This window comes from Mobula hypostoma, chromosome 2, assembly GCF_963921235.1.
Source record: "Mobula hypostoma chromosome 2, sMobHyp1.1, whole genome shotgun sequence".
Taxonomy (NCBI): Eukaryota; Metazoa; Chordata; class Chondrichthyes; order Myliobatiformes; family Myliobatidae; genus Mobula; species Mobula hypostoma.
In genome coordinates, this window is record NC_086098.1 from 61,264,173 (window position 1) to 61,286,772 (window position 22,600).

At 41.7% G+C, this 22,600-nt stretch overlaps 1 protein-coding gene across 1 annotated transcript in view; it reads left to right on the plus strand.

Annotated features, from left to right (window-relative positions):
- nol10 (nucleolar protein 10) overlaps window positions 1–22,600 on the plus strand; it is a 126,803-nt gene that overhangs the window by 3,274 nt on the left and 100,929 nt on the right. The window contains exons 2-3 of the mRNA XM_063037585.1: window positions 7,753–7,798; window positions 19,780–19,878. Coding sequence (XP_062893655.1) covers window positions 7,753–7,798; window positions 19,780–19,878 — 145 coding nt within the window. The remainder of the gene's footprint in view (window positions 1–7,752; window positions 7,799–19,779; window positions 19,879–22,600) is intronic.

A 22,600-nucleotide genomic window follows, 5' to 3' on the forward strand; every position in this document is an offset into this window, starting at 1 on the left:
CAACTAGAGAGTGTGATGATAGATAATCCTGTTAGGGCATGAGACAGGGCAAGTGACAAAGTTAAAGTTCAAAGTACATTAATTATCAATGTATGAATACTATATACAACCTTGAGATTCATCTCCATACAGCTACAAAACAAATAAATCCAAAAGAACCCATAAAAAAGGCTGTCAATCGCCCAGTGTGCCGGGAAAAAAATCCAAATTGTGCAAGCAATAGAAGTAAGCAAATAATATTCAGATCTGAAGTTTGCGAAAGTGAGTCCACAGCCTTGAAGCCAGTCACAACTGATCCAGGAGCCCATTAGTTGTTGGTCATGGCCTCAGAGATGAGTAAACTTCACGGCGCGGTGAGCTGAACGCTGGCTCTGACATCCTGACTTTTTCATTCTGGCCCGTGCTTACATCAACCAAACCTTTGGTCATTCCTTGCACTCGGGCCTGGGCCCTGGGCCCACGGCCCACAATCTCAATCCGGCCTGTAACCAATCTTTCCAATCTGGCCCAGCGCTTGAACTGGTCAAACTTGGGTCTTGGGCCTGAGTCCTGCCGCTTTGATGCAGTCTCGGGCCTGGGCCCTCTGGCTTGACTCAGCCCATACCCAGCCTTTCAAATCTGGCCTAGTGCTTAAATCAGCTAAATTGGAAAAAGAAATTTGTGTAGAGGAACATTTTCAATTCAGTAACCATAATAACATTAGTTTCAAGATAAAGGCTCTGAGAATAAGAATGGAAATTATATGCTGGGATGGTGGCAGAATGGCAGTGTCTGAAGTTTCTCAGAGAAATTTGGAAGGCACAGGCTAGATACCTCCCAAAGAAGTAGTATTCTAAAGGCAGGATGATGCATCTGTGGCTGACGAGGAAAGTCAAAAACAACATAAAAGGAAGAAAGGGCATATAAGAGAGCAAAAATTCGTGGGAAGTTAGAGGATTGGGAAGCTTTTAAAAACCAACAGAAGGTAACTAACAAAGCCATGGGGTGTCATAAGATGAAATATGAAGGTAGCTAGCCAATAATATCAAAGATACCAAAAGTTTTTTTCAGATATATGAGGAGTAAAAGAGTGAGTATCAGACTGCTGGAAAAATGATGCTGGAAAGGTAGTAGTGTGGCGGCACGGTGGCATAGTTAGTACAATGATTTACATCCAGCAACTGCAGCTTCCTGTAAGGAGTTTCTATGTTCTCCCCGTGGCCTTGTGGGTTTCCTCCAGGTGCTCTGGTTTCCTCCTACAGTTCAAAACATACCAGTTGGTAGATTAATTGTTCATTGTAAATTGTCCTGTGATTAGACTGGAATTAAATCGGGGCTTAGCAGTAAGGTATGGCTTGAACAGCTGGAAGGACCTATTCTGTGCTGTATCTCAATAAATAAATAAATAGCAGGCAAACTAAGTAAGTATTTTGCACCCATCTTCACTGTGGAAGACATTAGTAATATGCTGGAAGTTCGAGACTGTCAGGGGGCAGAAGTGAATGCAATTGCTATTACTAGGGAGAAGGTGTTTGAGAGGCTGAAAGATCTGAAGATGGATAAGTCACCTGGGCCAGTTAGACTATACTCCAGAGTTCTGAACAAGGTGACTAGGGAGATTGTGGAGGCATTGATAATGATCTTTCAAGAATCACTAGATTCTGGCATGGTTCCAGAGGACTGAAAAATTTCAAATGTCACTCCTCTCTAAGGAGGGATGGAGGCAGAAGAAAGGAAATTATAGGCCAGTTAACCTGACTTGAGATTTTGAGAAGATGGAGTTGATTATTAAGGCTGAAGTGTCGGGCTACTTGGAGGCACATGATAAAATAGGCTGAAGTCAACATGGTTTATTTTAAGGGGAAATCTTGCCTGGCAGATCTGTTGGAATTCTTTGAGGAAATAATGAGTAAAATAGACAAAGGAGAATTGATGGATGTTGTGTACAGGTACTTGGATTTTCAGGACTTTGACAAGTTGCCACACATGAGGTTGCTTAACAAGATAAAAGCCATGGTATTACAGGAAAGATATACTAGCATAGATAGAGCAGTGGCTGATTGGCAGGAGACAAAGAGTGGGAATAAAGGAAGCCTTTTCTGGTTGGTTGCCAGTGACTAGTGTTCAAAGTACATTTATCATCGTATACAGCCCTGAGATTCATTTTCTTGCAGGCATACTCAATAAATCCAATAATGATAATAGACTGCACCAACAGGGCAGACCAGTGTGCAAAAGACAACAAGTTGCAAATACAAAAAGAAAGAAAGAAAAATAAATATTGAGAAGATGAGATGAAGGGTTCGTGAAAGTGAGATATTGGGACAGCGTCTTTTTACATTATATGCCAATGATTTGGATGATGGAATTGATGGCTTTGTGGGCAAATTTGTGGATGATATGAAGATGGATGGAGGGGCAGGTAGTGTTAAGGAAGCAGAGGGGGGCTGCAGAAGGATTTAGACAGATTAGGAGAATAAGCGAAGAGATGGCAGATGGAATACTGTCGGGAAGGATATGGTCATGAACTGGTAGAAGGAACAAAAGTGTAGACTATTTTCTGAATGGGCAGAAAATTCAAAAATCCAAGACTCCACGGAAGCAACCTGAAAGTTAACCTTCAGGGTGAGGAAAGCAAATGCAATGTTACCTTAATTTCAAAAGGGCTAGTATATAGAAACAAGAATGTAATGAAGAGGTTTCATAAGGTGCTGGTGAGGTCTCAATTGGAGTACTGTGAGCAGTTTTTGGGCCCCTTATCTAAAAGTAATGTGCCAACGTTGGAGAGAGTTCAGAGGGTCATGAGAGTGATTCTGGGAATGAAAGGGTTATCCCATGAAGAATGTTTTATGGCTTGGCCTGTACTTGCTGGAATTTAGAAGAATGAGGGGAATCTCATTGAAATCCATTGAATGTTGAAAGGCCGAGATAGAATGGATGTAGAGAGGATATTTCCTATAGTGGGGGAATCTAGGACCAGAGGGCACAGCCTTAGAACAAAGGGATGTTCATTTAGAATGGAGATGAGGAATTTTTTTTAGCCAAAGTGGTGAATCTGTGGATTTTATTGCTACAGGTAGCTGTGGAGGCCAGGTCATTGGGTGTATTTAAGGAGGAGGTTGATGGGTTCTTGATTAGTCAGGGTATGAAAGATTATGAGGAGAAGGCAAGAGAATGGGGTTGAAAGAAAATGCATCAGCCATGATGAAGTAGCGGAGTAGGCTTAATAGACTAAATAGCTTAATTCTGCAATTTCTTTTGGTTTTATGGTGGGACCTAATTTGGAATACTGTGTTCATTTCTGGTCACCTACCAGAAAGATATTGAGAAGATTGAGAGAGTGCAGGGAAAATTTACAAGGATGTTGCCAGGACTTGAGGACCTGAGTTGTAGGGAAAGGTTGAATAGGTTAGGAATTTATTCCCTAGAGTGTAGGGCAATGAGGGGAGATTTGATTGAGGTGTACAAAATTATGAGGGATATAGATGAGGTAAATGCAAGTAGGATTTTTCCACTGAGGTTGGATAAGACTGTAGCTAGAGGTCATGGGTTAAGGCTGTAAGGTGAAATGTTTAAGGAGAACATTTGATGGAACTTCATCACTCAGAGTGGTGAGTGTGGAACAAGCTTCCAGCACAATTGAGGGATGTAGGCTTGATTTCAATATTTAAGAGAAATTTGGATATGTACATGGAATAGAGGGCTATGGTCTGGGTACAGGTCAATAGGATTAGTCGAATTAATAGTTCGGTATGGGCTAGATAGGTCAAAGGGCCTGTTTCTGTACTGTAGTGTTCTGTGGCTCTGAGTAAACATCAGCAATAGCCTGTCCTGATCCAAGCATGGACAGGAAAGCTTTTAAGGAGGCTAATGAAATATAACGTGCCCGCTTTAATCCTAACCAATTTTTATCAATGCACCATAAAAAATATTTTTTGGTGCATCATGGCTTGGTATAGCAACTATTTTGCCCGTGACCACAAGAAACTGCAGAGAGTGGTGCAGTCATCAACTTTGACTACCTCTACATCTCCTTGCCACTGCTGTTGTTCTCTGGAAACACCTCCTTTTATGGACATTTGTTGCTTGGTTAGGAGCTCCCTTTTCCCAACCAAGCAACACATGCTCAGAAGAATGTTGGAGGCCAGATCAAAGGTTGCCAAATATCATGGTCTAAATGACTTTTAAGATGTGCTTTCCAATCAGAATATAACTCCATTTCTTCTAAGTAAATACTTTGGGTGATTTAATGTTTTAGAAAAAACTGGTAGAAGGGCAGTTTCCACCAAGTAGAACTTCTGGTATATCTGACATCTGATTCTTTAAGCAAGTGAGTTTTTTCTCATGGCTTTTGTATAACAATTTTTTTTTCAGGAAGATAGAGAAAATGCTTACAAGAAATTCAGTCTCGGTTGGGGAGGCACGGGGTTGTAGGACTTGGGTGTCAGTAGGAAGGTTGCTGTGACAATCTGTGGAATGTCCTTAGCTTCAACGGCCAAGCTAGAAGAATCTAGAGAACTAGAGAGGAAATAAACCATTCTTGACCTTAAGGCACTGCCTAAGAAAATAAATACAAACAGTATGTCTACCATGCTACAATTGTTTATAGGAAGTAATCATCTTGTGGTGCATTGAATTTCCAGATTAATCAAAATTACCTATTTGTGGTGAGGATTCATGCTAAATAGTTTGTACTACAGTTTGTCACTGCCAACACAGTAAAATGGTGAAGTATGTATATTCTGGATCAGAACCATTCAGGTTTTTAAAAAGTTTACATTTAAATAGCATATTTCTACGCCACAGCTGTATTTTCCATTGGGCCACTGCTGTAACATAGGAAACATGACAACCAGTTTGTGTACAAGATTTACTAAATCTTATTTTCCTGAAAGAGGATAACTAAGTGTTAGCCTATCAAATATCCATATTTAAAACAATGATTAATAGTACACCATTTAATCAAGACACTATAAACTTAAAATATGTTCCTTTTCTCCTTTTTAACTGCATTTTTTTGATGAGATCTTTTGCTGATCTGTTTCTCCTTAACTAAATTCAGAATATATGCCCAATTCCACTTTGATTTCATTTTTAATCCCTCCGTCGTCCCAGTAGTTGAACAAATGAAATAGTTGGTTGCTCGATGTGTTGTTAGCTCTACTGACTTTAACCTCTTCACATTGTGCTGCACTCCACAGGCATATTTCAATGCAAATTAGCTGTGCACTTCCATATACATCGAAGTTGCTGGTGAACGCAGCAAGCCAGGCAGCATCTCTAGGAAGAGGTACAGTCGAGGTTTCAGGCCGAGACCCTTCATCAGTCCTGACGAAGGGTCTCGGCCTGAAACCTCAACTGTACCTCTTCCTAGAGATGCTGCCTGGCCTGCTGCGTTCACCAGCAACTTTGATGTGTGTTGCTTGAATTTCCAGCATCTGCAGAATTCCTGTTGTGTGCACTTCCATATATTAGGTGCTTGCTTGTGCACATTCTCCTATAACAATTAATTCCTTTTTTTTTGGTCCAGTAATCCTGTATAGTACCTTGGAAACAAATTAAATTTAAATCATTCTTGGACTTCCAAGTAATCTTAACAAAAGAAAAGACTTGATTGTAATTTTGTAATTGTGTTTTAATCTTCTCTGTTAGTTTCCCTCATTCTGAATCAGTATTTTATCATTTCACCTAATGACAATACAATGTTAAAGGTAATAAAATGTATTAAGCAATCATTTTCTTTGTTGCTGCTTACAATCGATAGTTTTATTTTATGTTTCTTTGGAAATAGTTTTTTTGCAAAGCAGGAAATATTCTCTTTGGGATGAATTTATCTATCTATATCCTTTTCTTTCCACAATTAATTTATTGTGTAAATTCCTGAAACAATTTAAAATATGAGTGACTACTTTGCTCATTCTACTACAGGTTCATACAAATACAACTTGATCTGATGAATGTATGGTTTCCTTGGAACACGGAATGATGTCAAATTTTGATTGGCCATAGAAGAACTTTTGAAATATCTATCTATTAATATCTATAATAGCTCTTCTATCTCCTTTCAATGACAGCAATACCTTGACAGGGCATCGAAGAGTGTTGATGTTGCTTTATTTCATGTTTCCTACATTGCTATTTCCTCCAAGTTTGAATGGCCAGTTTAAATAAAACACATGCTAGAATCATGTTAACAATACCTTGCAATTACCATACAGCCACAACTTGCATTAAAAAACAAAGGAATAAGATTACCCAAAATACTTAAAGCACTAATCCAATTGCCTCGTTTTTCCTGACTATATTTGCTTCTGCTACACTATGTCCCGGGTAGAGAAACCAAGATGCAGGTGCTATATGATGCATAGAGGGAAAGATGCTTGTATGTGAAGGGGCTCCAGAGAAGGAATTCCTTAATCAGTCATTCTTAGGTGAATAATAATTCCCCAAGAATGACTGTCTGAAGTCTCCTCTCTCTGAAGGTGATGAGAGTGGAGGGCAAAGATCTTGCTTGTGGGGGACACACAAAGAATACATATTGCACAGAAGTCACCAAATTCAGGTTCCGCTTTCGGATAACAATTGAATCTTATTTAAAGTTGCAAATATTTAATTGTTCTCCTCAGTTTCTCCAAAATGTGTGAATAGTTCTGTTGTCTCTACAGATCCAGAACACGACCTAAGTTTGAAAGACTTATTTTTATGCTGATTTCCAGGCTTTGTATTTCTGTCTGATTAACTGTTTGATCATCGTAGATTTATCTAACCACAATCCAATAGTACACTAAGAACTTAAAAAACAGGAGGAGGCCATTCAAGCACTTCCTGCCAGCTTTACCTCATTTACCATTTTTCCAGCATTAAATACACACAGTACAGACTATGATGGTAGGTGAAGCTGTTGCTTCAAGGCTCCGATGCCCTGCGAGCATCTATGATTGTAGGTGTTGTCCTTTTGGAGTTTGTAAATTCCTCCCCTGCCCCCTACCTCCAACTGTGTCAATTTCCACTGGTGGTCTCATTTCCTCTTGCAAACAAAAACATGGAGGTTTGTAGGTTAATTAGACACTGTAAATTGCCCCGAGCCAGTTTAGAAGCTACCATAACTTTGAATTATTGAGTGTGTTTAACCAATCATAATGACTTGATCATCCACAGAACTGTTGGCCAATAAGATAATTCTGAGCTTCCAGGGGCAGGCAATGGAGCTTCAAAATCTGAGCCATCTATCCTAATAGCAGCTCAAAACACGGCAGAGTAGGTTTTAAGAAGAAAAGAAGGGATGTTTAGGGAATAAGTTCCAAAGTTTGCAATCTTGGTAACTGAAATAATAGTAAACAATGATGTTGATAAATTTGAAATGATTAAATCTGCAACCTCAGATAGTGTCGGGGTGAGTGGCTCTATGGAACGTTATAAGAAAGGAATGGATGGGTTAGAGACTTTGGAATGGCTAGAGAATGCAGCTAAGCAATTTGAAATAAGTTGCTGCTTAATTTGAGTCAATTAGCACATGGACATGGATTAATAGGTCTTGATGTGTTTATGGAGGTATAGGGAGTTGCTGCAACATTGAGAGCTTTACTTAGATTTCTCAAAGACACGGTTTTAAATATGGATACAATCTCAAGTTTTTCTGTTAGTGTTTGAGGAATTCACTTCTATAATGTGATCTGTGGTCAGATAATTTTCATCTTTTCCTTCAGATTCTAAATATCTTTTATCTGAAGTAAATTGCAGTGGGATTTAGTCAAATGTTTCTTTACCTTTCAGTGGCTTTCAGATAGAAAAAAGAGGTCATTACAGAAGAATGATGTTGGTGAGTACAAGATGCAAACAAAATATTTCTAGTTGTCCATTACATGTATTGTATTATTGCTTTTAAACTACTTTGTTTAGATCTACTTCCAGTGAATGCCATTGGAGCATGATTGTATTTGCAGTTTAGGGCTGAGCCTCGCCTGGCCTGCTCTCAGGCTATTACTCAGAGCTTCCTTTGTGGAAGAACAATCTAAATTCTCTGGGTGGGTTGGTGTTGCTTGAGATGTGTAATTGGACCGTTTTGGAAATCAAAGTAAGTCATTTTTATTATGATAGAAAAAGTAAGTCATTTTTATTATGATGTACAGTACTTTCTCATTAACATGTTAGGTGAGTATTTGCAAAGTTGAAGTCCAGAACAAGTTTTCGGCTGCTTTCAACATGGTGGAAGGAGTACACTTGTATCATGTTGCAAAGCTTTAAGGTTTTCATTATCCAATACATAGTTTGTCTTTACATTTTGACTTTATCATTCATTAAAATGCAAAGCTGGGGGAGTGGCACTCCTACTACTTTGCAGCATATAGCAAGCAACTGGGACAAACAAAAAAACATTGTTTGGAGGTCGCAATTACAGTATATGGGCAATTCCACGTTACAGCAGTTCAGATAACACATTTGCCCTTCTGGAATTTGCAAATCTCTAGTTAAAAAAAAATAATTCTGGAGCATTAAAAAATCATTTTTCTGAAGTTTGTGTGATGTGGGGGCAACAAAGGAAATTTTTTTCAATTTGCATTTCTTGATGGACAGAAAATCATGATACGGACCATTTTCTGGGCTTGAAATACCCCCATCTCCCCCTACAATTCATTATACTTTATGAGTGGAATAGATCAAGAATCTTCTTTATCTCTTTTTGTGAAGCACTCTGGAGCATCTTCAGTATTAGAGGTGGCACAAATTGTCACTTGTGTAAAAGCAAGATAGTATCTGCACGTATTCATGGGTCACTTGTATTGGAGTACTGTATTGTCGTATTTTCTCGTGTTTGTAGTATTGAATATGGATTATACAAGATTTGTAAAGTTAATTGCTGATAGTAATTAACAGATCAGAGTACCTGGGTGAGAAACACATTGTTCTGTGGCTTAAGGCCTTCCTCTATGACATGCCACTCATGCTTGCTGCTAGTGTGCAAAAACAAGTTCCCAGATTCCATCACCACCGACCCTGATTCTTACAACTCCGAGTGCCTTCGGACTGCAAATTGTGCGGCCTCTGGCTCCAGCCTGGACCTTGACTACTAGCAGCTCCAGACCAAGATCTTCTTTGCTGCCTCTGGGCCTCCAGGCTCCCCTTCTATCACTACCACTCTCCTACTCCGTGTCTCTCATGCTTCACTGTCACCTCTTGGGTTCAAGGAGCCTCCATTTTCCTCCCACCCCACCTTACCTGAACACCCCAACCCTCCTCTTTCCTCTGACACCACTAGCTCTCTTTGCCCCTCTGATCCCAGCTCTAATCCTTACCATCCCTTTTCCATTCCCTCTGACCTTTCCCTCTCTATGGAGGAATGTTCCATCCTCAGCAAGGGACTTGCCTCTGTTCCCCTTTGCCCACACCTTAGTGAGTTGTGTGCCCGCCACGTCACCAAGCTATTCTTCTGTTGCCTCCATCTCCGAGCCCTCTTCTTTGACAAGAATTTCACACCCCATACTGATGACCCTGTCCCCTGTCTCCAACCTTCTTTGGACACCCCACTCTGGGTGACAGCTCTCAGTCAACTCCTCGTACTACCCCTTGAAGGCAGCCCCACTCTGGACATCAGAAAACTGTCTCTGACACCATCACTGATCTCATCAACTCTGGAAAACTCATCCTCTGCCACAAAACTGATAGTTCCCTTATCCCATTGCTCCCTTCTACCCCATACCCAAGATCCACAAATCTGTCTGTGTAGGTAGGCCTTTTGTCTCTGCCTGCTCCTACCCCACTGAACCTGTGTCCTCATACCTTGACTCCATTCTATCCCCCTTGGTTCAGTCCCTTACCACCTACATCCACGACATTTTTCATGTCCTTGATCTCCTCGTAGATTTCAATTCTCTGGCCCTGACTGTCTCATTTTCACCGTGGATGTCCAGTCCCTATAAACTTCTATCCCTCAAGAAGAAGGCCTTTAACCCCTGCACTTCTTTCTCTATAAAAGAGCCAACCAGGTCCTCTCTACCACCGCCACCTCTTCCATCTGGCAGAACTTGTTCTCACCCTCAACAATTTTTCCTTTGGCTGCTCCCACTTTCTCCAGACTTGAAGGTAGCCATGGGCACCCACATGGGCCTCAGCTATGCCTGCCTCTTTGTTGGATACATACAACAAACCATGTTCTAAGCTTTCCCCAGTAATGGTCCCCAACTCTTCCTCTGTTGCATTGACAATTGCATTGGTGCTGCTTTATGCAAACATGCTGAGCTTGTCAATTTCATCAACTTTGCCTCTAGCTTCCATCCTGCCCTTAAATTTAATTTTGGTCCATTTTGGACACCTCCCTCCCCTTTCTCAATCTGTCTCCATATCTGGAGACAACCTCTTGATCAGCATCTTTTATAAACCCACTGATTCCCATGGTTATTTTGACTATCTCTTCCCAACCTGTACTCTATACTTTCCCAACTTCTATATCTTCCCAACCTTTTCCTCAGTTCCTTCATCTCCTTCACAACTACTCCCAGGATACAGCTTTCTTTTCCAGGCATTCAGAGATGTCCTCCTCCAAAGCATGGGGTTTCCCTTCCTCCACCACTGATGCTGCCCTCACCAAATCTCCTCCATTTCCTGCACATCCGCGCACACCCCATCTTCCCACAACCTTAAGTGATAGAGTTAGTCTTGTCCTTACCTACCACCCCATGAGTTTCCACATCCAACACATATTCCTCTGCTACTTCCACCATCTGCAAAGGGATCCTACCACGAAACGTATTTTTATCTCACCCCCCCCCAACCCCAGCTTTCCACAGGGATTGCTCTCTCCGTGATTCTTCTATCCATTCATCCCTTCCCTCTAATCTCTCTCCTGCCGTTTATCCCTGGAAGAGGTGTAAGTGCTACACCTGACGATTCACCTCCTCCCTGACCTCAATTCTGGGTCCCAAACAGTCCTTCCAGGTGAGGCAACGTTTTATATGTGAATCTGCTGGGTTGTCTATTGTGTTGTCAATGCAGCCTCCTATACATTGGTGAGATCTGTCGGAAATTAGGGGAGCACTTCGTCAAGCACCTCTGCTCCATTCGCCACATGTGGAACTTCCCGGTGGCCATACCTTTTAATTCCAATTCCCATTCCTGTTACAATGTATTGATCCATTGGGGGAGCAACACTTTATATTCCATCTGGGTAGCCTCCAACCTGACAGCATGAATATCGATTTCTCCTTGCGTTATTCCCCCTCCCCCACCACCCAATTCCCATTCTGGCCTCATACCTGCCTATCACCTCCCCTTGGGACGACCCCCCCCCCCCCACTTCTCTTTCTCCTATGATCCACTCTCTTCTTACAGGATTTCTTTTCTATCCACTGGCTTCACCTGTCACCTAGCTATCTTACTTCCCCTCCCCTTACCTTTTTATTCTGGCATCTTCCCCCTTCTTTTCTGCCTATTTTTTCCCTCTCTCATAGCCATCAACACCCCAAGGTTTTAATGAAGCATCTTGTCAGTGTTTGTTCCCCTCCATAGATGCCTCCTGACTTGCTGAATTCTTTCAGCATTTCATGATTTGCTAAAGATTTCCAGCATCTGCAGAATCTTTTGAGTTTGATTTTCAACTTCCCTTTGATTCTTTTTAGCATTACCCTCGGGGATAATTAAGCCAGTTAACCCATTGTCCATTTTTTTGGGATATTGCAGGATATCCATAGAGAACAAACAAACTCTATGTAAATAATAGCCAAATTCAGGATTGAAACAGGTCACTCGAAGTATAAGACAGCAACTGTAAATCCTACACCAGTGTACATCCCTTATATTAGAAAATGCTGATCAATCTTTGTAAGATAAACGATTTCAGAATTTTCCACATCCATTTGTCTTTTTACAAATCTTAATGTGGCAAGATCTTATTTCTGGCACAATCCTTCAATCGTTACCATACCCATTCTTTGAACAGAAAAGTATGAGCATGCAAAATTATATCCTTTATTTATCATCTTTGTCTAAAATTATAGCAGATAATTTAATTTCAAGCTATAAAATTGTTGCAAGATGAATCTCTGCCAACAGCTCAATACTGTATGTTAATCTACTGCATGTGAAAGCTATCAATTATAGTCAAAATATGTACCTACTGGTCTTTTTCTTCCTACTTTGGCCCTTACTGGGGGAGTTGCATATGCTTTGTGATTTTAAGCAATTCTTAGATGAGACTAACTATATGTTGATACCTGGTGCATTTTTTTTTAGAATAAGTAAGTTCCATTTTATCTACTTTAATGAGGACTTGAAGATATATTAGTGCATCAGAATCAGGTTTATTATCACTGACAGATGTTGTGAAATTTGCTGTGTGCCAGCTGTAGAGTGCAGGATAAAAAAGCTATAAGTTACAGTTAAAAAATATATACACCCTATCCTCGTTATATATGGGGGATATGTTCCTCGAAGTCAACGCATAATGTGAATAATTATTTAAATGGCAAAATAGGGATGCGTTCTTGAGGGCTTCCTAAATATGTTTTATCTGTAATTTATTCACATTTTCATACCAATATGACACAAAAGTAGTACCACAAGGTATTATATTTGTATTATACTTCATTAATTTAAGATAATAGTCAAGGTAATAAATCATAGAAAGTTAACATACTAGGGCGTACAGTACTCACCAACAGTGGCAGGTGTGTTTGCTCTGGGAGACAAGTGGTTGTTGTGTTAGGCAGCTTTACATGGATGAGGTGGATGGTTGTGTGTTGCCAGGATCATCAAGGACAGCAAGGGGTGAAGGAAGACTCACAAAACCCTCAGTACTGCCGGCAGCAGGAGGTGACACCAGTTTGAAGAAAGTGGTGAGGATTGTTTGCTTGGCAGCATTTTGTTTTTCAGCATAGATCTGCTTGTAGGGAAGGAGGCTTGACTGCAGGGAATGACTGAAATGCTGACTCCGTTCTAAACTTGGGACCATGTCCATCGCCATTTGTGCCAAGTGTTCCGTAGCCTTAAAAAATTCTGCCAGTTGCTTCAGAGTGGAAGACCTGTCCTCTTTCCAGGATTCATCAATGTTGTTGATGGCATGTCTGATGTTGAAGGACTTCCACCATTCCTTTACCGTTGGTAAACTCGCAGGATTTTCAAAATCATCTGTTACTTGCGGCATCTGAGAGACAGTTCGCTGTAAAAAATACGCCTTGAATGTGGATATCACACCTTGGTTGAGTGGTTGAATCAGCGATGTTGTCTTATGTGGCAGGAAATGCACTGTTATGTTAGGATGAATGCTGTCAAAATGCTTAGGATGGGCTGGGGCATTGTCAAGCAACAAAAGAACTTTAAAGGCAAGATTCTGTTCCTGACAGTAGCGTTCAGTCTCAACAGCAAAATGATTAGCAAACCAATCTTCAAAGATTTGACCAGTGACCCATGCTTTCTTGTTAGCTGCCCAGTGGACAGGAAACATATTCTTACTCAAACCCTTAAGAGCACGGGGGATTGGTGAATGGTAAACTAAGAGAGGTTTCATCTTACAGTCTCCTTCGGCATTGGAACACATAAGCAAAGTCAACCTATCCTTTGCTGCCTCGACACCTGACGCAGTTTTTTCATCCTTACTTATGTAAGTGCGTTTCGACATACACTTCCAAAAAAGCCCGGTCTCGTCTGCATTAAACGCCTGCTTTGGTGTGATGCCTAACTCAGCTATCATAGCCCACAACTGTACAGGGTAACGTCCCAGAGCTGTGTTACCTTCACCTGACGCCGCCCTGTTTATAATTTCCAACTTTTTTTCCAAGTGTTAAAGCAGTTCTCTGCCACTTGGCTGATGGCCCAGGACTTGACATCAGACGCTTAGGAGGCATAGTTAAATATTTCAGGCACAAAATCACTTCACCTTAGGTAAAAACACAAAAGTTTAAGAACGCAAGATCGCACATCCACGCGTTGCCAAAACCAATGCGAGACTGGTGGGAGTGAGACTGTGAGGTGTGCGCACGTGACTTGTATTGGTGGGAAAGCAGTGCTCCTCATCCCAACTGTGAGGTGTGCGCTCGTGACTTGTATTGGCGGGAAAGCAGTGCTCCTCGCATAACTGAGAGTTTTGGACGCATATAACGAGAAGTTGGTGGAAATAGGTTCCTCACATAAGTGTGAATCTGCATTGTCTGAAGACGCATATAACGAGGATAGAGTGTAGCATAAAAGAGGAAATAGTGAGGTAATGTTTATGGATCATTCAGAAATATGATGGCAGAAGGGAAGAAGGTGTTCCTAAAATGTTGAGTGTGAGTCTTCAGGTTCCTGTATCACATCCCTTATGGTATCAGTGAGAAGGCGGCATGTCTGGATGAAGATTTTCAATGATGGATGACATCTTTTTGAGGCACTACATTTTGAAGATGTCCTTGTGGGGAGACTTGTACCCATGATGGAACTAGCTCAGTCTACAACCCTTTGCAGTCTCTTTTGATCTTGTGCATTGGAGCCTCCATACCAAGTAAAAATGCAACTGGTCAGAATGCACTCCACAATACAGCTGTAAAGCTTTGCTAGTTTTCAACATGGGCAAGTGCTATTCTCAAATGGAGTAGCCACTGTTTCTTTTAATTTTAGAGTTGTTGCTTTTTGATTCTGTTGTAAAACTTAGCTGTCGTTCTAAGTAACTCGGATGTTATGTTAAATGTAATTATTGTGTTTTTAGTAATTGAATTGCCAATATGCTGTTTTGCACTGAATGGAGTAGCACTGCAATGACAATAAAGTTCTATCTCCCTAACTACCTCACAGTTTCCACTGCTGACCCCTCAATGAGGATTGGTGTGGGTTTTCCCAACTTCCTCTTCCTGAAGTCCATGATCAATTCTTTGGTCTTGCTGATGTTGAATGCAAGGTGTTTGTGTTGCAGCACAACCCAACCAAATGACGTATCTCATTCCAGTATGCCTCCTTGTCACCATCTGAGATTCTGCCAGCAACATCAGTATCAGTGAATTTATTTATACATGGTGTTTGAACTGTGTCTAGCCACAAGTCATGACTGCAAAGAAAGTAGAGCAGTGGACATGATTCTTGAGGTGAGCCTATGTTGATTGTCAGTGAGGAGGGGATGTTATGACTTCTCTGCACTGACTGTGGTCTCCTGATGAGGAAGTCGAGAATCCAGTTGCAGAGGGAGAAATAGAGGCTCAGACTTTGAAATTTATTGATTATTGATTAGTACTGATGGGGTGATGGTGTTGAATGTTGAGCTGTATTTGACAAATAGCAGTCTGACAGATGTATGTATTACTGTGTCAAGATGCTCTAAATCAAAGTGGAGAGCCAGTAAGATTGTGTCCGATGAGAACCTGTTGTGATAGTAGGCAAATTGCAGCAGGTCCCGGTCCTTGTTCAGGCAGGAGTTAATTCTAGCCATGACCAACCGCTGAAAGCACTTCATCACAATGAATGTACTGCTAGGTGATGGTTGTTGAGGCAGCTCCCCCTGTGCTTGGGCGTTGGTGTTATTGATGACTTTTTGAAGCAAGTGGGAACTTTTGCTCCAGCAGTAGGAGGTTGAAGGTGTCTGAATACTCCAGTCAGTTGGTTGGCACAGGCATTTGTTACCCTGCCAGATATATCATTGGGTCTAATGCCTCACAAAGGTTCAGCCTCTTGAACGATGTTCTGATGTTGCCCTCTGATACGTGGTTGCCAGATGTTGCGGGTATTAGTTTTATTCTCTTTCACATTGTGCATAAAAGGCATCGGAGGGTGAAGTATCACAGCCATTTATACGATTAGGTTTTCCCCTTGCAGAAAGTAATGACCTGCAAGCCCTGCTATAGCTGCTGTGTTCCAGTTGTCTCTAGCTTCAAATGGAATCACCTTTTTGCTCTCATAAAACGCTTCCATAGGTTGTATGTGGACTACTTGTAGGGTTCTAGATCTATAGCCTTGAATGCCACAGATCTAGCCTTTGGCAGACTGCAAATCTTGTTCACCAATTGCTTGTTTTAGTTATGTTCTGTATATACTTGAATACTCATCCATGCAGGTGTTGATGAAGCTGGTAATGGAAGTGACATATTCAGATCCAAAGATGAAGTGCTACTCAGGCAGGACAGATTAGAGGGCTTGTCTACTGAGTCCTTATAGGTGGAGCTGAGAAACAGGAAAGGTATGGCCGCATTAGTGGGATTGTATTACAGACCACCCAGTAGTCAACGAGAATTGGAAGAGCAAATCTGCAGAGAGATAGCAGGCAACTGTAGGAAACATAAAGTTGTGGTGGTAGGGGATTTTAATTTTCCATATATTGATTGGGACTCCCATACTGTTAGGGGTCTAGATGGTTTAGAGTTTGTAAAATGTGTTCAGGAAAGTTTTCTAAATCAATATATAGAGGGACCAACTAGAGGGGATGCAATATTGGATCTCCTGTTAGGAAACGAGTTAGGACAAGTGACGGAAGTCTGTGTAGGGGAGCACTTTGGTTCCAGTGATCATAACACCATTAGTTTCAACTTGATCATGGACAAGGATAGATCTGGTCCTAGGGTTGAGGTTCTGAACTGGAAGAAGGCCAAATTTGAAGAAATGAGAAAGGACCTAAAAAGCGTGGATTGGGACAGGTTGTTCTCTGGCAAAGATGTGATCGGTAGGTGGGAAGCCTTCAAAGGTGAAATTTTGAGAGTGCAGAGTTTGTATGTTCCTGTCAGGATTAAAGGCAAAGTGAATAGGAATAAGGGACCTTGGTTCTCAAGGGATATTGCAACTCTGATAAAGAAGAAGAGGGAGTTGTATGACATGTATAGGAAGCAGGGAGTAAATAAGGTGCTTGAGGAGTATAAGAAGTGCAAGAAAATACTTAAGAGAGAAATCAGGAGGGCTAAAAGAAGACATGGGGTTGCCTTGGTAGTCAAAAGTGAAGGATAATTCAAAGAGCTTTTACAGGTATATTAAGAGCAAAAGGATTGTAAGGGATAAAATTGATCCTCTTGAAGATCAGAGTGGTTGGCTATGTGCGGAACCAAAGGAAATGGAGGAGATCTTAAATAGGTTTTTTGCGTCTATATTTACTAAGGAAACTGGCATGAAGTCTATGGAATTAAGGGAAACAAGTAGTGAGATCATGGAAACTGTACAGATTGAAAAGGAGGAGGTGCTTGCTGTCTTGAGGAAAACTAAAGTGGATAAATCCCCAGGACCTGACAGGGTGTTCCCTCGGACCTTGAAGGAGACTAGTGTTGAAATTGCAGGGGCCCTGGCAGAAATATTTAAAATGTCGCTGTCTACAGGTGAGGTGCTGGAGGATTGGAGAGTGGCTCATGTTGTTCCATTGTTTAAAAAAGGATCGAAAAGTAATCTGGGAAATTATAGGCCGGTAAGTTTAACGTCGGTAGTAGGTAAGTTATTGGAGGGAGTACTAAGAGACAGAATCTACAAGCATTTGGATAGACAGGGACTTATTAGGGAGAGTCAACATGGCTTTGTGCGTGGTAGGTCATGTTTGACCAATCTATTGGAGTTTTTCGAGGAGGTTACCAGGAAAGTGGATGAAGGGAAGGCAGTGGATATTGTCTACATGCACTTCAGTAAGGCCTTTGACATGGTCCCGCATGGGAGGTTAGTTAGGAAAATTCAGTCGCTAGGTATACATGGAGAGGTGGTAAATTGGATTAGACATTGGCTCAATGGAAGAAACCAAAGAGTGGTGATAGAGAATTGCTTCTCTGAGTGGAGGCCTGTGACTAGTGGTGTGCTACAGGGATCAGTGCTGGGTCCATTGTTATTTGTCATCTATATCAATGATCTGGATGATAATGTGGTAAATTGGATCAGCAAATTTGCTGATGATACAAAGATTGGAGGTGTAGTAGACAGTGAGGAAGGTTTTCAGAGCCTGCAGAGGGACTTGGACCAGCTGGAAAAATGGGCTGAAAAATGGCAGATGGAGTTTAATACAGACAAGTGTGTGGTATTACACGTTGGAAGGACAAACCAAGGTAGAACATACAGGGTTAATGGAAAGGCACTGAGGAGTGCAGTAGAACAGAGGGATCTGGGAATACAGATACAAAATTCCCTAAAAGTGGCGTCACAGGTAGACAAGGTGGTAAAGAGAGCTTTTGGTACATTGGCCTTTATTAATCAAAGTCTTGAGTATAAGAGCTGGAATGTTATGATGAGGTTGTATAAGGTGTTGGTGAGACCGAATCTGGAGTATTGTGTTCAGTTTTGGTCATCAAATTACAGGAAGGTTATAAATAAGGTTGAAAGAGTGCAGAGAAGGTTTACAAGGATGTTGCCGGGACTTGAGAAACTCAGTTACAGAGAAAGGTTGAATAGGTTAGGACTTTATTCCCTGGAGCGTAGAAGAATGAGGGGAGATTTGATAGAGGTATATAAAATTATGATGAGTATAGATAGAGTGAATGCAAGCAGGCTTTTTCCACTGAGGCAAGGGGAGAAAAAAACCAGAGGACATGGGTTAAGGGTGAGGGGGGAAAAGTTTAAAGAGAACATTAGGGGGGGCTTCTTCACACAGAGAGTGGTGGGAGTATGGAATGAGCTGCCAGACGAGGTGGTAAATGCGGGTTCTTTTTTAACACTTAAGAATAAATTGGACAGATACATGGATGGGAGGTGTATGGAGGGATATGGTCCGTGTGCAGGTCGGTGGGACTAGGCAGAAAATGATTCGGCACAGCCAAGAAGGGCCAAAAGGCCTGTTTCTGTGCTGTAGTTTTTCTAAGGTTTCTAATTCCTGAATATGGTAAAAGTACAGGTCCACAATCCCTTATCCAAAATCCTTGGGGCCAGTTGCATTTCGGAATTCAGAATTTTTCGGATTTCAGAACACCCCCCCCCCCCCCGCCGATACCAAAAAACACGTATGCTCAAGTCCCTTATTTAACCTGTCTCAGTGCGGTGGACTTTAGGACCCAGTGGCACACCAAACCTACACACATCCTCCAGTATATTTTAAATCATCTCTAGATTGCTTATAATATCTAATACAATGTAAATGCTATGTAAATAATTGTTATACTGTATTGTTTAGGGAATAATGACAAGAAGAAATTTTATTTCCAACCAGAACATTCAATAAAATATAAAAATATACAGCTTCAAATGAACCGAATCAAACACATGGTAAATGACTTATTGGAATAAGTGTAGAACGTCACTGTCACTATAAAACTTCAGTAATTTGTCTTTCTGTTTATTTAAATCATATACAGTGGTAGTTCCGACATTATTTTCTTCAGTAAGACGCCGCACAGACACACCACAATCAAGCTTCTGCAATAACTCCACTTTCTGCGTTATTGATAGAGAAGATTCCTTCTCTTTTTTTCATTGTTACCCATAGGGGTATCTGCAGCTCTTTTTGACATTTTCACAGTGAAATTAAACACAAGGTCAATAGTGAACACAAAATATCAGCGAACAGCAAATGCATGTGTAACCAGTACGAGCGCTGAGCCACAACTGACGTCTAGTGGCCTCTGCTAGTGCTGCCACGTCACACCTGAGTGACGTCAGCTGTTGGCGAGAAAAACTTCGGTTTTTGGAGCTTTTTGGATTTCAGAATTTCGGATAAAGGAACGTGCACCTGTATTGCCTTCAAAGTGTATTTGTTAATGTGATTTGGACCTAATGATGGAAGAGGGAGAGATATATATTCACTAGGTCTACGCCACCCATTCACAACTTAAAAGAAAGCACTAAGGTTCAGTATTTTGCTGTATAACATAACTTTTCGTATAAAGCATTGGTGACAGAGACAGCTGATTGATACTGGAAATGGGACTCTAAGCAAATTACTTTTTGTTCTTTTAGACGTTCGTCGAAGAATTGAACTCATCCAGGACTTTGAGATGCCTGCAGTTAGTACCACTATTAAAGTTTCACGAGATGGCCAGTATATTATTGCAACAGGTAAGATAAATGCCTTTTTTAGAAACATAGAAAACCTACAGCAAAATACAGGCCCTTCAGCCCACAATGCTGTGCCAAACATGTACTTAGTTTAGAAATTACCTCGGGTTACCCATAGCCCCCTATTTTTCTAAGCTCCATCTACATATTCAGGAGTCTCTTAAGACCCTAATGTATCCGCCTCCACCACTATCGCTGGCAGCCCATTCCACGCACTCACCACAAACAAACTTGCCCCTGACATCACCTCTGTGCCCTGTTCCAATCACGTTAAAACTGTGCCGTCTTGTGCAAGCCATTCAGCCCTGGGAAAAAGCCTCTGACTATCCACACGATCAATGCCTCTCATCATCTTATACAGCTCTATCAGGTCACCTCTCATCCTACATCGCTGCAAGGAAAAAAGGCTGAGTTCACTCAACCTATTTTCATAAGGCATGCTTCCCAATCCAGGTAACATCTTTGTAAATCTCCTCTGCACCCTTTCTATACTTTCCACATCCTTCCTGTAGTGAGGTGACCAGAACTGAGCACAGTACTCCAAGTGGAGTCTGACTAGGGTCCTATATAGCTGCAGCATTACCTCTTAGCTCTTAAACTCAATCCCACGATTGATGAAGGCCAATGCACACTGTATGCTTTCTTAGCCACAGAGTCAACCTGCACAGCAGCTTTGAGTGTCCTATGGACTGAGACCCCAAGATCCCTCTGATCCTCCACACTGCCAGGAGTCTTACCATTAATACTATACTCTGCAATCATATTTGACCCACCAAACTGAACCACCTCACGCTTATCTGGGTTGAACTCTATCTACCACTTCTCAGCCCAGTTTTGCATCCTATCAATGTCCTGCTGTAACTTCTGACAGCCCTCCACACTATGCACAACACACCCAACCTTTGTGTCATTAGCAAATTACTAACCCATCCCTCCACTTCCTCATCCAGGTAAGTTCTAAAAATCACGAAGAGTAAGGGTCCCACTGGTCACCAACCTTCATGCAGAATATGATCGATCTACAACCATTCTTTGCCTTCTGTATAACACTGTGTCCGACAGAGTGATCAGCAGCACTGGGGCTCCACAGGGGACTGTCTTGTCTCCCTTTCTCTTCGCCATTTACACCTCGGACTTCAACTACTGCACAGAGTCTTGTCATCTTCAGAAGTTTTCTGATGACTCTGCCATAGTTGGATACATCAGCAAGGGAGATGAGGCTGAGTACAGGGCTACAGTAGGAAACTTTGTCACATGGTGTGAGCAGAATTATCTGCAGCTTAATATGAAAAAGACTAAAGAGCTGGTGGTAGACCTGAGGAGGGCTGAGGCACCAGTGACCCCTGTTTCCATCCAGGGGGTCAGTGTGGACATAGTGGAGGATTACAGATACCTGGGGATACGAATTGACAATAAACTGGACTGGTCAAAGAACACAGAGGCTGTCTACAAGAAGGGTGAGAGCTGTCTCTATTTCCTGAGGAGACTGAGGTCCCTTAACATCTGTCGGACAATGCTGAGGATGTTCTATGAGTCTGTGGTGTCCAGTGTTGTCATGTTTGCTGTTGTGTGCTGGGGCAGCAGCCTGAGGGTAGCAGACACCAACAGAATCAACAAACTCATTCGTAAGGCCAGTGATGTTGTGGGGATGGAACTGGACTCTCTGACGGTAGTGTCTGAAAAGAGGATGCTGTCCAAGTTGCATGCCATCTTGGACAATGTCTCCACCCACTACATAATGGACTGGCTGGACACAGGAGTACATTTAGCCAGAGACTCATTCCACCGAGATGCAACACAGAGCGTCATAGGAAGTCATTCCTGCCTGTGGCCATCAAACTTTACAACTCCTCCCTTGGAGGGTCAGACACCCTGAGCCAATAGGCTGGTCCTGGACTTAATTCCTGGCATAATTTACATATTGCTATTTAATTATTTATGGTTTAGTACTATTTATTTATGGGCAACTGTAACAAAAACCAATTTCCCTCGCGATCAATAAAGTATGACTATGACTATGACAAGCCAGTTCTGGATCCACAAAGCAAGGTCCCCTTGGATCCCATGCCTCCTTACTTTCTCAATAATCCTTGCATGGGGTACCTTATCAAATGCCTTGCTGAAATCCATATACACTACATCTACTGCTCTACCATCATCCATGTGTTTAGTCACATCCTCAAAATCAGGCTCATAAGGCATAACCTGCCTTTGACAAAGCCATGCTGACTATTCCTAATCATATTATGCCCCTCCAAATGTTCATAAATCCTGTCTCTCAGGATTTTCTCCATTAACTTACTAACCACTGAAGTGAGACTTACTTGTCTATAATTTCCTGGGCTATCTCTACTCGCTTTCTTCAATAAGGGAACAACATCTGCAACCCTCTAATCCTCCAGAACCTTTCCCGTCCCCATTGATGATGCAAAGATCATTGCCAGAGGCTTAGCAATCTCCTCCCTCATTTTCCACTGTAGCCTGGGGTTACTCTCATCCAGTCCCAGTGACTTACCAACTTGATGCTTTCCAAAAGCATCGGACTTCTAAAAGCTCCAGCACATCCTCTTAATGTCTATATGCTCAAGCTTTTTAGTCCGCAGTTGAAGCAGTTTAAATGGTTCTGCACAGACTAGATGGGCCAAAGGGCCTGTTTTTGCTTTTCTTTTCTACGACTGACTAAATAAGAGTATCTGGAGTGATCTACAAGCAGAGTTGAAAT